General features: G+C 43.1%; 1 protein-coding gene across 8 annotated transcripts in view; it reads right to left on the reverse strand.

Moving 5' to 3' along the window:
* Positions 1–15,890, reverse strand: part of adamts17 (ADAM metallopeptidase with thrombospondin type 1 motif, 17) — a 414,984-nt gene that overhangs the window by 209,932 nt on the left and 189,162 nt on the right. For all 8 annotated transcript variants that reach the window (XM_044368214.1, XM_044367415.1, XM_044369597.1 and 5 more), the window contains exon 7: positions 1,254–1,297. In XM_044368214.1, the coding sequence (XP_044224149.1) occupies positions 1,254–1,297 (44 nt within the window). The remainder of the gene's footprint in view (positions 1–1,253; positions 1,298–15,890) is intronic.

Genomic DNA, 15,890 nt, shown 5'->3' on the forward strand with positions numbered 1-15,890 from the left:
TAGCTAACTCTAACTTTATCTTGGGGCGCAAGCCAATATAAACCTGATACTATTGTCACATTTACAACAAAGCTTCTGTAATCCCACAGGGGCTAGACTGTCCTAAATCCACAAAATTGTAAATACTAAGGAGTGGACTAGTTTTCATGTCTAACTATGTGTAATTATGGTACATGACATGTCATTATTCTTGGTTTGCCTTCAGCTTGAAAAGTTCCTACCAGCGTTGATGCTGTTACTTTGGTAATGCTAGGAGACATTTGCTAACAGAAAGCTACATTACTATTCTATTTGGGTACATAAAGCGGTGTTCCTGAGCTTGAGAATATGCATCTGGACAACCACATTGCCTTACAATAGCAGCGCACTAACTACAAGCTAAATGCACAACACATTAAGTGTTAACCATTAATATCTACAGCATCCTCAAGTACAATTAAACCCACCTGGGTTGCAGGAGAGCCATCATCCATCTTTCAAGACCTGCAGGGGGATGAACGCAACAGAACCATCTGCCCTCTGATTGGACAGACTGACTCTGCATTTGACCAATCGGATTCACACATAAAAACAAGACGTACTTGTAACATGCAGTTTGTAGTTGTAACTTCAGTATCACACACACCGGTAGGAAATTTGTGTGTCCGTCTCTCATGTAACTTCACTGTTGCACACAAAGGTGGGAAATTTGTGTATCTCTCTCTCAGACTTTGTGAAACCTCACTGTTGAAAAACAACAACAAGTTTATTTGTGCTAAGTTTATTTGTGAGGACCAATTTGCATTTTAAACCTTGGGAGTGAATACATTTTATATAAAGTGGGGAAATTTTGACCATTCCTCTTCTTAAAAGGGCTGTTTGATGGCCACGACTTGGCTTTACTGTAGATCTACAGTCAGTTAGATTTGGGTAGCAGTAAATGTAGGGTGAGGCACTGGGGTTAGGCACTTAGTTGTGATAGTTAAGGTTAGGGTTAGAGGCCAGCTAGGGATAGAGATGCATTATGTCAAGAGGGGTCCTCACAAGTACAGGAGTACAAATGTGTGAGAGTGAAGGAGAAAGAAAAAAATCGAGAGAGAGCAAGAGAGAGTGTGTGTTCAAGTGTCATGGCAACTGAGTATCTTGAAAGGTAGGTTAAGTAAATAAGTGATGATGAAAAGAAATGATTTCACACAGAGACGTGTGTGTGTGTGTGTGTGTGTGCGCGCGCGCACGTGTATGTGTGTGTGTGTGTGTGTGTGTGTGGTACTCACCCACAGTATCACAGGGTTCGTCTTTATGAACACAGAAATCTGTCCTGAAAGAGAGACAAAAACAACTTTACTCAGTCTATTTACAAACTACTCTGGTACCAAGTCTACAGCACTGATTTTTTTTTTTGAATTAGTCAACTGTTGATGTAGAATCCACCCACACTAGACAAGTGCTTGGTCATGCCAGAAAACAACAAGGTAACCATCCATGTTGGAAGGCAAAAGTGGTTATAGCTGCTCCACCTGGCAAAACTCAAAAGCAGGTGAAAAGTATGCTGTTTTGGAGAGGGGAATGCAATAATCATCTAAACATAGGGATGATGGCACACATTCAAAGGTTCACCTATCTAACAAGCACTTCTGATGAAGCATACTGGCATCTTAAGACTCCTGTTAGCCAAGAGCTTACAGTTTCATTACCTCTGGACCCCCAATTACTCTTACAATTTCTTGGGATACTCCTGCTTTTAGCCCAGGGCTGAGTAAATCCCACTCTAGAAAAGTGATATCCTTGAAACCAATGGAATGATTTCTTGTCTTTTAAGGTTATGAGAACAGTCATATGTTTACAAAGTAACATTCCCCTGTAACTCCCCAGGACAATTTTCTTAACATCTACAATATTCCTGTAAGGTAAACGACTTTGTTCTTGGAATATCCTTTAAACATCTCCAGGACATTGCATGGTTACAAGACTTTTCATGGTTTTGTGGAGGTAAAGTAGCCTGGCATTGTCCATTAATTATAACACAAAAAAAGTGGAATTGCAAACCATCCAACATAGACAACCAAAAATTGCAACCAAAAATTGCTATCACTCAACAATATGAGAAAGAGCTACTAATGTGTACTAATGTGATGTGAAATGGAGTTAGCTGGAGTAAGCGTATCCCTGTCTCTGTAAACAAATGTGTATGTACTGTGACATTAGAGCCTGCAGGAAACAAACAGGCTGTACTGTATGTATGTTAGTGACAGAGATGTAAAGGCAAATTAAAGCTGCGAACAGCGATGATCAGGCCCCCGCACCTCCATGTTTGTCAGGGCATGCTGCAGTTGAAGGGCTTTTATTGCATGCATGCAGTTGTTTTCAGGATCAGCCTGTTATCAGACTTTGCACGAACAAGTTAAATATCATTTCCTGTGTGCCCTATGTGGCGCTAGACAACATCCACCAATTATACATCATGTTGCTGTGTATCAATTGTCGACCATACCTTATAAATTTCAAGTGAATTGGATAACGTTTGTCACATAAGGCTGAATGTCCTGCTGCTGGAGGGCGGCTCTCCACAAGAGGGTCATTAATGCCACAATATATTTGGTGGAGGCTGACTGAAATACATCCGCATTTTCATGAATATCGGACGTTGCACGGAGTTAAATATCACTTCCTGTGTCCACTATGTGGTGCTAGAGAACACCCTCTAACTATACACTATGTTGCTGTATACGATGTGTAGACCACACCATGTAAATTCCGTGTAAATCGAATGATGTTTGTTATATAAGGCTAACCTCCTGTTGGCAGTAGGTGGCGCTATGACTATGATTCAAAATTGACATGACGATGTGTTCAGGCCAGGACTCTTATCAAGCATGAAAAATTTGGTGCAGGTTTGACAATGTACATTCAAGATACAACTTCCTGTTTCATGGTGAAACATTGAAATTCACTGCATTGCTATGGCAACGGTGTTGAAATCTCTAGGAGGAGTTTGCTAAAATACAAGGCCTGGAAATGGCAAAAAGTGCACAAAAATCGCAAAGTAAATTCAAAATGCCTATTGGACTTAGGGTATGGCTCCAAAAGGCTTTTTTGTGCGTCTGGACATGATACATGTGCCTACCAAATTTCATTCATCTATGTCAAATTTGACTTTGGGCTTTGACTTTGAAATTTTCTAGGGGGAGCCCTCGAGTCATTTTGCCACACCCGAGTCCAAAAACCATATCAGACAAATAAATATACTCCATCTGATGTGTGTGCCAAGTTGTGTGAGTTTTTGAGCACCCCTAGCCTCTCAAACACAGCTTCCTGTTTCATGGCAAATACTGCGTCGCCATGGCATCAGCTTTTGATGAAACCCAAAAGTTTCATCATTTAGCATCATCAACTTCTTACAACTTAGCTGACCAAATCTTAGGTGTGACCATGTTTGGCGAGTCATCATTTCTACCTGCCTGGAATTGGGTCAGGGGTGCATAGGCTCAACTCCTGAGATGGCAATCTCAGGCAAAACCGGGTAAAACCAGTAATGGAAACGCAAATCAACTTTGTCACACTGATTTTGAAGTCGTTATGATCCATTCTGTAGGAGGAGTTCATTAAAATACAAGGCATATAAATCACAAAAACTGAACAGTCAATTCAAAATGGCCGACTTCCTATGGGGTTTACGCTATGGGTACATGAGACTTTTTTGTGTGCCCCGGCATGATACATGTGTGTACCAATTTTCAGACATGTTTAATGTGCAGCAGGGGCTGCCTCGTTGAAATATTGTAGGTGGCGCTATTGAGCCAGTTTGTATCACTGACTGAATATTGTCATGTAGATGTGTTCAGGCCTGGAGTCTTATCAAAAATGTGAAGTTTGGTGCAGATTGGAGCATTTACACTTAAGTTATAGCAATTTCCTCTGTCCTCTGTCATCAAAACTCAACCCCACTCCACAGTCATGCACTTCAACAATAGCTAAATCTTTTAATAACTTCTTATCATAAACTAGTCTAGATGACATACACTGATTTTGAAATCGTTATGATGACTTCTGTAGGAGGAGTTCGTTAAAATACAATGCATGCAAAATCACCAAAATTGAGCACTAAATTCAAAATGGCCAACTTCCTGTTTGGTTTAAGCTGTCCAAGAGACTTTTTTGTGCACCCTGGCATGATACATGTGTGTAGCAATTTTCATACATGTAGGTTTAACGTGGCGCGGGGGCTGCTTCGTTGAAATATTGTAGGGGGCGCTGTCGAGCCATTCTGCCACACCCATGCCCGCTACCTATTCGATATTAAAAAGTTTAAGACCTGTCATGTGTGCAAAGTTTTGTGACTTTTCAAGCATGTCTAGCCCCTTAAAAACAGCTTTGTACTTTGTGGTGAAGAATGTGTTGCCATGACAATGGTGTTTGATTACGGGTCATGAGCTGCCGAATATAGAATCACCAATGTCTTACATCTTAGCTGAGTCAATTTCAGGTGCATTGGCAAAATGTACTAGGAGTAATTAGACAAAGTATGATGCATGTTATTTCATGTCGACAGTAAGTGGTGCTATGACTGTCACTAAATATGGGCCTGAACATGTGTTCAGACCGGGACTCTTAACAAGCATATGAAATTTGGAAAAGATCAGACCATGTGGAGTCAACATATAAGGCTTTGAAATTTCATGGCGATACATCGAAATTTGCCGCGTTGTCATGGCAACAACTTTCGACAGAAAGTCGCTATTCTGAGGCTATTCTGAGGAAATTTGAGGTGGATCCGATCACCGTGCTACCCACAGGGTGTCAAAGTGTAAAACATGTAACTTCATGTTGCCAGTAGGTGGCACTATGACTCAGATCCAGTATTGACACATGGATGTGTTCAGGGCGGGACTTTTTCCAAGCACAAAAGGTTTGGGTCTCTTAGGATCGTTATGGCCGTTTGAATTTTCACGGCGAAGGATCGAAATTCGCCGCCCGACCACACCCCCTTGGCAATGTCGAAAACTCACTGTTTTGATAACTTTTCATCTCCCAGGTCTGTAGATGATATTGACCGAATTTCAAGTTGCTGAGGTCAAATCCCTAGGAAGAGTTTGTTAAAGTACGCGGGCTAAAAACGGCAAAATTGGCGTCAAAATGGCAACTTTGAACCAAAATGGCCGACTTCCTGTTGGATTTAGGGTATGGCTCCAAGAGAGTTTTTGGTGCGTCTGGTCATGATATATATGCACACCAAATTTCATTGTTCTACGACGATCTGTATCATGGGGCTCGCTTTTCTTAATTTTCTAGGTGGCTCTGTCGAACCATTTTTCCCCTCATTTTTTGTGAGACCCATAAAATCTGAAATTTTCACCAGAACTGACGCGCACGCCAATTTTCGTGAGTTTTGGTACACGTTTGTAGAAGTTATTTGAGGTCAAACAGTTGTAAGAATAATTAAAGCTGCAAGCAGCGATGATCGGGCCCTTGCCCCCAGCGCATGTCGAAGTGACGCTCAGTCGAAGGGCTTTTGTCAGTGACTTGTGTAAAGTTTGAGGCAGATCCAACCATGTACACTCAAGTTATATCAATTTCCTCTGTCATGGCGAAACATCAAAACTCAACGCCACGCCACGGCCAAACCATCATGATCATACACTAGTCTAGATGACACACACTGATTTTTAAGTCCTTACGATGGATTCTGTAGGAGGAGTTCTTTAAAATACAAGGTATGCGAAATGGCCAAGAAAAGGCGAAAATATACCATTTTTTTCAAGATGGCCGACTTCCTGTTCGACTTACAATAAGGCTTCAAGAGGCTTTTTTGTGCGTGTTGACATTATACATGTGCCCTGTGAATTTCATCTTTCTACGTTAATCTGGAAGGCGGGGCTGCAATTTTGAAATTTTAAAGGGGGCGCTGTTGAGCCATTTTGCCACGCCCATTCAAAGCGACCACATAGGATTTTAGCTGACATCACTCTAGACATGTGTGTCAAGTTTCATGACTGTAGAGCAATCCCTTCTCCCTGAAAAACAGTATCATATTTCATGGCGAAGGATCTGTCGCCATGGTAACAGCATTCAGTTTTGGGTCATGAGCTGCCAAATGTAGCATCACCAAGGTCTCGTTTATTAGCTGACTTAATTTCAGGTGCATCAGCCAAATTTCCTAGGAGTAATTAGACAAAGTACGACGCATGATACTTCCTGTTGCCAGTAGGTGGCGCTATGACTTTCGCTAAATATGAGACTGAACATGTGTTCAGATCGGGACTCTTAACAAGCATATGAAATTTGGAAAAGATCAGACCACGTGGAGTCAAGTTATAAGGCATTGAAATTTCATGGCGTCACATCGAAATTCGCCGCGTCGCCATGGCAACACCTTTCAACGAAGGGTCACCAACTTCATAATATAAGATCTCCAAGGTCTTGAGGCTATTCTCAGGAAATTTCAGCTGGATTCCATCACCGTGCTGCCCACAGGGTGTCAGAGCGTAAAACATGTAACTTCCTGTTGCCAGGAGGTGGCGCTATGACTCATATCCTGTATTGTCACATGGACCCGTTCAGGGCGGGACTCTTATGAAGCACAAGAGGTTTGGCTCTCTTAGGATCATGTATGCCGGAGTTATAGCCGTTTCATTTTTCATGGCGAAGGATCGAAATTCGCCGCCCAGCCACGCCCCCTAGGAAAGACTAATGAGAATTGTTTTAATAACTTTTAATCTCCTATGCCTGTAGATGATACGGACCGAATTTGAAAGTCCTGGGGTCAAATCTCTAGGAGGAGTTCGTTAAAGTATGCGGGCTGGAAATGACAAAATCGGTGCAAAATTTCAACTTTGATACAAAATGGCCGACTTCCTGTTGGAGTTAGGCTATGTGTCCTTGAGACTTTTTGGTGCGTCTGGTCATGATACATATGCATACCGAATTTCGTTCTCCTACGACAATCTGTATCGAGGGGCTCAATTTTCTTGACTTTCTAGGTGGCGCTGTCGAGCCATTTTGTCCCGCTTTATTTCGAGACCCATAAAATATCGAAATTTTCGCCAGTCCTGACATCTGTGCAAATTTTCATGAGTTTTCGTGCATGTTTAGGCCCTCAAAAATGCGTTTGTTTCGGAGGAATAATAATAATTAAAGCTGCAAGCAGCGATGATCGGGCCCTCGCACCCCAGCGCATGTCCAAGTGACGCTCAGTCGAAGGGCTTTTGTCAGTGACTTGTTGTGTAAAGTTTGAGGCAGATCCAACCGTGTACACTCAAGTTATATCAATTTCCTCTGTCATGGCGAAACATCAAAACTCAACGCCACGCCACGGCCAAACCATCATGATCATACACTAGTCTAGATGACACACACTGATTTTGAAGTCCTTACGATGGATTCTGTAGAAGTTCTTTAAAATACAAGGTATGCGAAATGGCCAAGAAAAGGCGAAAATGTACCATTTTTTTCAAGATGGCCGACTTCCTGTTCCACTTACAATAAGGCTTCAAGAGGCTTTTTTGTGCGTGTTGACATTATACATGTGCCCTGTGAATTTCATCTTTCTACGTTAATCTGGAAGGCGGGGCTGCAATTTTGAAATTTTAAAGGGGGCGCTGTTGAGCCATTTTGCCACGCCCATTCAAAGCGACCACATAGGATTTTAGCTGACATCACTCTAGACATGTGTGTCAAGTTTCATGACTGTAGAGCAATCCCTTCTCCCTGAAAAACAGTATCATATTTCATGGCGAAGGATGTGTCGCCATGGTAACAGCATTCCGTTTTGGGTCATGAGCTGCCAAATGTAGCATCACCAAGGTCTTGTTTATTAGCTGACTTAATTTCAGGTGCATCAGCCAAATTTCCTAGGAGTAATTAGACAAAGTACAACGCATGATACTTCCTGTTGCCAGTAGGTGGCGCTATGACTTTCGCTAAATATGAGACTGAACATGTGTTCAGATCGGGACTCTTAACAAGCATATGAAATTTGGAAAAGATCAGACCACGTGGAGTCAAGTTATAAGGCATTGAAATTTCATGGCGTCACATCGAAATTCGCCGCGTCGCCATGGCAACACCTTTCAACGAAGGGTCACCAACTTCATAATATAAGATCTCCAAGGTCTTGAGGCTATTCTCTGTAAATTTCAGCTGGATTCCATCACCGTGCTGCCCACAGGGCGTCAGAGCGTAAAACATGTAACTTCCTGTTGCCAGGAGGTGGCGCTATGACTCATATCCTGTATTGTCACATGGACCCGTTCAGGGCGGGACTCTTATGAAGCACAAAAGGTTTGGCTCTCTTAGGATCATGTATGCCGGAGTTATAGCCGTTTCATTTTTCATGGCGAAGGATCGAAATTCGCCGCCCAGCCACGCCCCCTAGGAAAGACTAATGAGAATTGTTTTAATAACTTTTAATCTCCTATGCCTGTAGATGATACGGACCGAATTTGAAAGTCCTGGGGTCAAATCTCTAGGAGGAGTTCGTTAAAGTATGCGGGCTGGAAATGACAAAATTTCAACTTTGATACAAAATGGCCGACTTCCTGTTGGAGTTAGGCTATGTGTCCTTGGGACTTTTTGGTGCGTCTGGTCATGATACATATGCATACCGAATTTCATTCTCCTACGCCAATCTGTATCGAGGGGGTCAATTCTAGGTGGCGCTGTCGAGCCATTTTGTCCCGCTTTATTTCGAGACCCATAAAATATCGCAATTTTCGCCAGTCCTGACATCTGTGCAAATTTTCATGAGTTTTCGTGCATGTTTAGGCCCTCAAAAATGCGTTTGTTTCGGAGGAATAATAATAATAATAATAATAATAATAATAATAATAACTCCTTCAGTTTCAATAGGGCTTCGCACCGGTCGGTGCTCGGGCCCTAATTAAAGCTGCAAGCAGCGATGATCGGGCCCTCGCACCCCAGCGCATGTCCAAGTGACGCTCAGTCGAAGGGCTTTTGTCAGTGACTTGTGTAAAGTTTGAGGCAGATCCAACCGTGTACACTCAAGTTATATCAATTTCCTCTGTCATGGCGAAACATCAAAACTCAACGCCACGCCACGGCCAAACCATCATGATCATACACTAGTCTAGATGACACACACTGATTTTGAAGTCCTTACCATGGATTCTGTAGGAGGAGTTCTTTAAAATACAAGGTATGCGAAATGGCCAAGAAAAGGCGAAAATGTACCATTTTTGTCAAGATGGCCGACTTCCTGTTCCACTTACAATAAAGCTTCAAGAGGCTTTTTTGTGCGTGTTGACATTATACATGTGCCCTGTGAATTTCATCTTTCTACGTTAATCTGGAAGGCGGGGCTGCAATTTTGAAATTTTAAAGGGGGCGCTGTTGAGCCATTTTGCCACGCCCATTCAAAGTGACCACATAGGATTTTAGCTGACATCACTCTAGACATGTGTGTCAAGTTTCATGACTGTAGAGCAATCCCTTCTCCCTGAAAAACAGTATCATATTTCATGGCGAAGGATGTGTCGCCATGGTAACAGCATTCCGTTTTGGGTCATGAGCTGCCAAATGTAGCATCACCAAGGTCTTGTTTATTAGCTGACTTAATTTCAGGTGCATCAGCCAAATTTCCTAGGAGTAATTAGACAAAGTACGACGCATGATACTTCCTGTTGCCAGTAGGTGGCGCTATGACTTTCGCTAAATATGAGACTGAATATGTGTTCAGATCGGGACTCTTAACAAGCATATGAAATTTGGAAAAGATCAGACCACGTGGAGTCAAGTTATAAGGCATTGAAATTTCATGGCGTCACATCGAAATTGGCCGCGTCGCCATGGCAACACCTTTCAACGAAGGGTCACCAACTTCATAATATAAGATCTCCAAGGTCTTGAGGCTATTCTCAGTAAATTTCAGCTGGATTCCATCACCGTGCTGCCCACAGGGCGTCAGAGCGTAAAACATGTAACTTCCTGTTGCCAGGAGGTGGCGCTATGACTCATATCCTGTATTGTCACATGGACCCGTTCAGGGCGGGACTCTTATGAAGCACAAAAGGTTTGGCTCTCTTAGGATCATGTATGCCGGAGTTATAGCCGTTTCATTTTTTAAAGGGGGCGCTGTTGAGCCATTTTGCCACGCCCATTCAAAGCGACCACACAGGATTTTAGCTGACATCACTCTAGACATGTGTGTCAAGTTTCATGACTGTAGAGCAATCCCTTCTCCCTGAAAAACAGTATCGTATTTCATGGCGAAGGATGTGTCGCCATGGTAACAGCATTCCGTTTTGGGTCATGAGCTGCCAAATGTAGCATCACCAAGGTCTTGTTTATTAGCTGACTTAATTTCAGGTGCATCAGCCAAATTTCCTAGGAGTAATTAGACAAAGTACGACGCATGATACTTCCTGTTGCCAGTAGGTGGCGCTATGACTTTGGCTAAATATGAGACTGAACATGTGTTCAGATCGGGACTCTTAACAAGCATATGAAATTTGGAAAAGATCAGACCACGTGGAGTCAAGTTATAAGGCATTGAAATTTCATGGCGTCACATCGAAATTCGCCGCGTCGCCATGGCAACACCTTTCGACGAAGGGTCACCAACTTCATAATATAAGATCTCCAAGGTCTTGAGGCTATTCTCTGTAAATTTCAGCTGGATTCCATCACCGTGCTGCCCACAGGGCGTCAGAGCGTAAAACATGTAACTTCCTGTTGCCAGGAGGTGGCGCTATGACTCATATCCTGTATTGTCACATGGACCCGTTCAGGGCGGGACTCTTATGAAGCACAAAAGGTTTGGCTCTCTTAGGATCATGTATGCCGGAGTTATAGCCGTTTCATTTGTCATGGCGAAGGATCGAAATTCGCCGCCCAGCCACGCCCCCTAGGAAAGACTAATGAGAATTGTTTTAATAACTTTTAGTCTCCTATGCCTGTAGATGATACGGACCGAATTTGAAAGTCCTGGGGTCAAATCTCTAGGAGGAGTTCGTTAAAGTATGCGGGCTGGAAATGACAAAATTTCAACTTTGATACAAAATGGCCGACTTCCTGTTGGAGTTAGGCTATGTGTCCTTGAGACTTTTTGGTGCGTCTGGTCATGATACATATGCATACCGAATTTCGTTCTCCTACGACAATCTGTATCGAGGGGGTCAATTCTAGGTGGCGCTGTCGAGCCATTTTGTCCCGCTTTATTTCGAGACCCATAAAATATCGCAATTTTCGCTAGTCCTGACATCTGTGCAAATTTTCATGAGTTTTCGTGCATGTTTAGGCCCTCAAAAATGCGTTTGTTTCGGAGGAATAATAATAATAATAATAATTAAAGCTGCAAGCAGCGATGATCGGGCCCTCGCACCCCAGCGCATGTCCAAGTGACGCTCAGTCGAAGGGCTTTTGTCAGTGACTTGTTGTGTAAAGTTTGAGGCAGATCCAACCGTGTACACTCAAGTTATATCAATTTCCTCTGTCATGGCGAAACATCAAAACTCAACGCCACGCCACGGCCAAACCATCATGATCATACACTAGTCTAGATGACACACACTGATTTTGAAGTCCTTACGATGAATTCTGTAGGAGGAGTTCTTTAAAATACAAGGTATGCGAAATGGCCAAGAAAAGGCGAAAATTGACCAGTTTTTCAAGATGGCCGACTTCCTGTTCCACTTACAATAAGGCTTCAAGAGGCTTTTTTGTGCGTGTTGACATTATACATGTGCCCTGTGAATTTCATCTTTCTACGTTAATCTGGAAGGCGGGGCTGCAATTTTGAAATTTTAAAGGGGGCGCTGTTGAGCCATTTTGCCACACCCATTCAAAGCGACCACATAGGATTTGAGCTGACATCACTCTAGACATGTGTGTCAAGTTTCATGATTGTAGAGCAATCCCTTCTCCCTGAAAAACAGTATCATATTTCATGGCGAAGGATGTGTCGCCATGGTAACAGCATTCAGTTTTGGGTCATGAGCTGCCAAATGTAGCATCACCAAGGTCTTGTTTATTAGCTGACTTAATTTCAGGTGCATCAGCCAAATTTCCTAGGAGTAATTAGACAAAGTACGACGCATGATACTTCCTGTTGCCAGTAGGTGGCGCTATGACTTTCGCTAAATATGAGACTGAACATGTGTTCAGATTGGGACTCTTAACAAGCATATGAAATTTGGAAAAGATCAGACCACGTGGAGTCAAGTTATAAGGCATTGAAATTTCATGGCGTCACATCGAAATTCGCCGCGTCGCCATGGCAACACCTTTCAACGAAGGGTCACCAACTTCATAATATAAGATCTCCAAGGTCTTGAGGCTATTCTCAGTAAATTTCAGCTGGATTCCATCACCGTGCTGCCCACAGGGCGTCAGAGCGTAAAACATGTAACTTCCTGTTGCCAGGAGGTGGCGCTATGACTCATATCCTGTATTGTCACATGGACCCGTTCAGGGCGGGACTCTTATGAAGCACAAAAGGTTTGGCTCTCTTAGGATCATGTATGCCGGAGTTATAGCCGTTTCATTTTTCATGGCGAAAGATCGAAATTCGCCGCCCAGCCACGCCCCCTAGGAAAGACTAATGAGAATTGTTTTAATAACTTTTAATCTCCTATGCCTGTAGATGATACGGACCGAATTTGAAAGTCCTGGGGTCAAATCTCTAGGAGGAGTTCGTTAAAGTATGCGGGCTGGAAATGACAAAATCGGTGCAAAATTTCAACTTTGATACAAAATGGCCGACTTCCTGTTGGAGTTAGGCTATGTGTCCTTGAGACTTTTTGGTGCGTCTGGTCATGATACATATGCATACCGAATTTCGTTCTCCTACGACAATCTGTATCGAGGGGCTCAATTTTCTTGACTTTCTAGGTGGCGCTGTCGAGCCATTTTGTCCCGCTTTATTTCGAGACCCATAAAATATCGAAATTTTCGCCAGTCCTGACATCTGTGCAAATTTTCATGAGTTTTCGTGCATGTTTAGGCCCTCAAAAATGCGTTTGTTTCGGAGGAATAATAATAATAATAATAATAATAATAATAATAATAATAATAATAATAACTCCTTCAGTTTCAATAGGGCTTCGCACCGGTCGGTGCTCGGGCCCTAATAACTCCTTCAGTTTCAATAGGGCTTCGCACCGGTCGGTGCTCGGGCCCTAATTAAAGCTGCAAGCAGCGATGATCGGGCCCTCGCACCCCAGCGCATGTCCAAGTGACGCTCAGTCGAAGGGCTTTTGTCAGTGACTTGTTGTGTAAAGTTTGAGGCAGATCCAACCGTGTACACTCAAGTTATATCAATTTCCTCTGTCATGGCGAAACATCAAAACTCAACGCCACGCCACGGCCAAACCATCATGATCATACACTAGTCTAGATGACACACACTGATTTTGAAGTCCTTACCATGGATTCTGTAGAAGTTCTTTAAAATACAAGGTATGCGAAATGGCCAAGAAAAGGCGAAAATGTACCATTTTTTTCAAGATGGCCGACTTCCTGTTCCACTTACAATAAGGCTTCAAGAGGCTTTTTTGTGCGTGTTGACATTATACATGTGCCCTGTGAATTTCATCTTTCTACGTTAATCTGGAAGGCGGGGCTGCAATTTTGAAATTTTAAAGGGGGCGCTGTTGAGCCATTTTGCCACGCCCATTCAAAGCGACCACATAGGATTTTAGCTGACATCACTCTAGACATGTGTGTCAAGTTTCATGACTGTAGAGCAATCCCTTCTCCCTGAAAAACAGTATCATATTTCATGGCGAAGGATGTGTCGCCATGGTAACAGCATTCAGTTTTGGGTCATGAGCTGCCAAATGTAGCATCACCAAGGTCTTGTTTATTAGCTGACTTAATTTCAGGTGCATCAGCCAAATGTCCTAGGAGTAATTAGACAAAGTACAACGCATGATACTTCCTGTTGCCAGTAGGTGGCGCTATGACTTTCGCTAAATATGAGACTGAACATGTGTTCAGATCGGGACTCTTAACAAGCATATGAAATTTGGAAAAGATCAGACCACGTGGAGTCAAGTTATAAGGCATTGAAATTTCATGGCGTCACATCGAAATTCGCCGCGTCGCCATGGCAACACCTTTCAACGAAGGGTCACCAACTTCATAATATAAGATCTCCAAGGTCTTGAGGCTATTCTCTGTAAATTTCAGCTGGATTCCATCACCGTGCTGCCCACAGGGCGTCAGAGCGTAAAACATGTAACTTCCTGTTGCCAGGAGGTGGCGCTATGACTCATATCCTGTATTGTCACATGGACCCGTTCAGGGCGGGACTCTTATGAAGCACAAAAGGTTTGGCTCTCTTAGGATCATGTATGCCGGAGTTATAGCCGTTTCATTTTTCATGGCGAAGGATCGAAATTCGCCGCCCAGCCACGCCCCCTAGGAAAGACTAATGAGAATTGTTTTAATAACTTTTAATCTCCTATGCCTGTAGATGATACGGACCGAATTTGAAAGTCCTGGGGTCAAATCTCTAGGAGGAGTTCGTTAAAGTATGCGGGCTGGAAATGACAAAATTTCAACTTTGATACAAAATGGCCGACTTCCTGTTGGAGTTAGGCTATGTGTCCTTGGGACTTTTTGGTGCGTCTGGTCATGATACATATGCATACCGAATTTCGTTCTCCTACGACAATCTGTATCGAGGGGGTCAATTCTAGGTGGCGCTGTCGAGCCATTTTGTCCCGCTTTATTTCGAGACCCATAAAATATCGCAATTTTCGCCAGTCCTGACATCTGTGCAAATTTTCATGAGTTTTCGTGCATGTTTAGGCCCTCAAAAATGCGTTTGTTTCGGAGGAATAATAATAATAATAATAATTAAAGCTGCAAGCAGCGATGATCGGGCCCTCGCACCCCAGCGCATGTCGAAGTGACGCTCAGTCGAAGGGCTTTTGTCAGTGACTTGTTGTGAAAAGTTTGAGGCAGATCCAACCGTGTACACTCAAGTTATATCAATTTCCTCTGTCATGGCGAAACATCAAAACTCAACGCCACGCCACGGCCAAACCATCATGATCATACACTAGTCTAGATGACACACACTGATTTTTAAGTCCTTACCATGGATTCTGTAGGAGGAGTTCTTTAAAATACAAGGTATGCGAAATGGCCAAGAAAAGGCGAAAATGTACCATTTTTTTCAAGATGGCCGACTTCCTGTTCCACTTACAATAAGGCTTCAAGAGGCTTTTTTGTGCGTGTTGACATTATACATGTGCCCTGTGAATTTCATCTTTCTACGTTAATCTGGAAGGCGGGGCTGCAATTTTGAAATTTTAAAGGGGGCGCTGTTGAGCCATTTTGCCACGCCCATTCAAAGCGACCACATAGGATTTTAGCTGACATCACTCTAGACATGTGTGTCAAGTTTCATGACTGTAGAGCAATCCCTTCTCCCTGAAAAACAGTATCATATTTCATGGCGAAGGATGTGTCGCCATGGTAACAGCATTCAGTTTTGGGTCATGAGCTGCCAAATGTAGCATCACCAAGGTCTTGTTTATTAGCTGACTTAATTTCAGGTGCATCAGCCAAATTTCCTAGGAGTAATTAGACAAAGTACGACGCATGATACTTCCTGTTGCCAGTAGGTGGCGCTATGACTTTCGCTAAATATGAGACTGAACATGTGTTCAGATAGGGACTCTTAACAAGCATATGAAATGTGGAAAAGATCAGACCACGTGGAGTCAAGTTATAAGGCATTGAAATTTCATGGCGTCACAGCGAAATTCGCCGCGTCGCCATGGCAACACCTTTCAACGAAGGGTCACCAACTTCATAATATAAGATCTCCAAGGTCTTGAGGCTATTCTCAGTAAATTTCAGCTGGATTCCATCACCGTGCTGCCCACAGGGCGTCAGAGCGTAAAACATGTAACTTCCTGTTGCCAGGAGGTGGCGCTATGACTCAT

Source organism: Thunnus albacares, chromosome 1 (genome assembly GCF_914725855.1).
Source record: "Thunnus albacares chromosome 1, fThuAlb1.1, whole genome shotgun sequence".
In the NCBI taxonomy this organism is placed as follows: Eukaryota; Metazoa; Chordata; class Actinopteri; order Scombriformes; family Scombridae; genus Thunnus; species Thunnus albacares.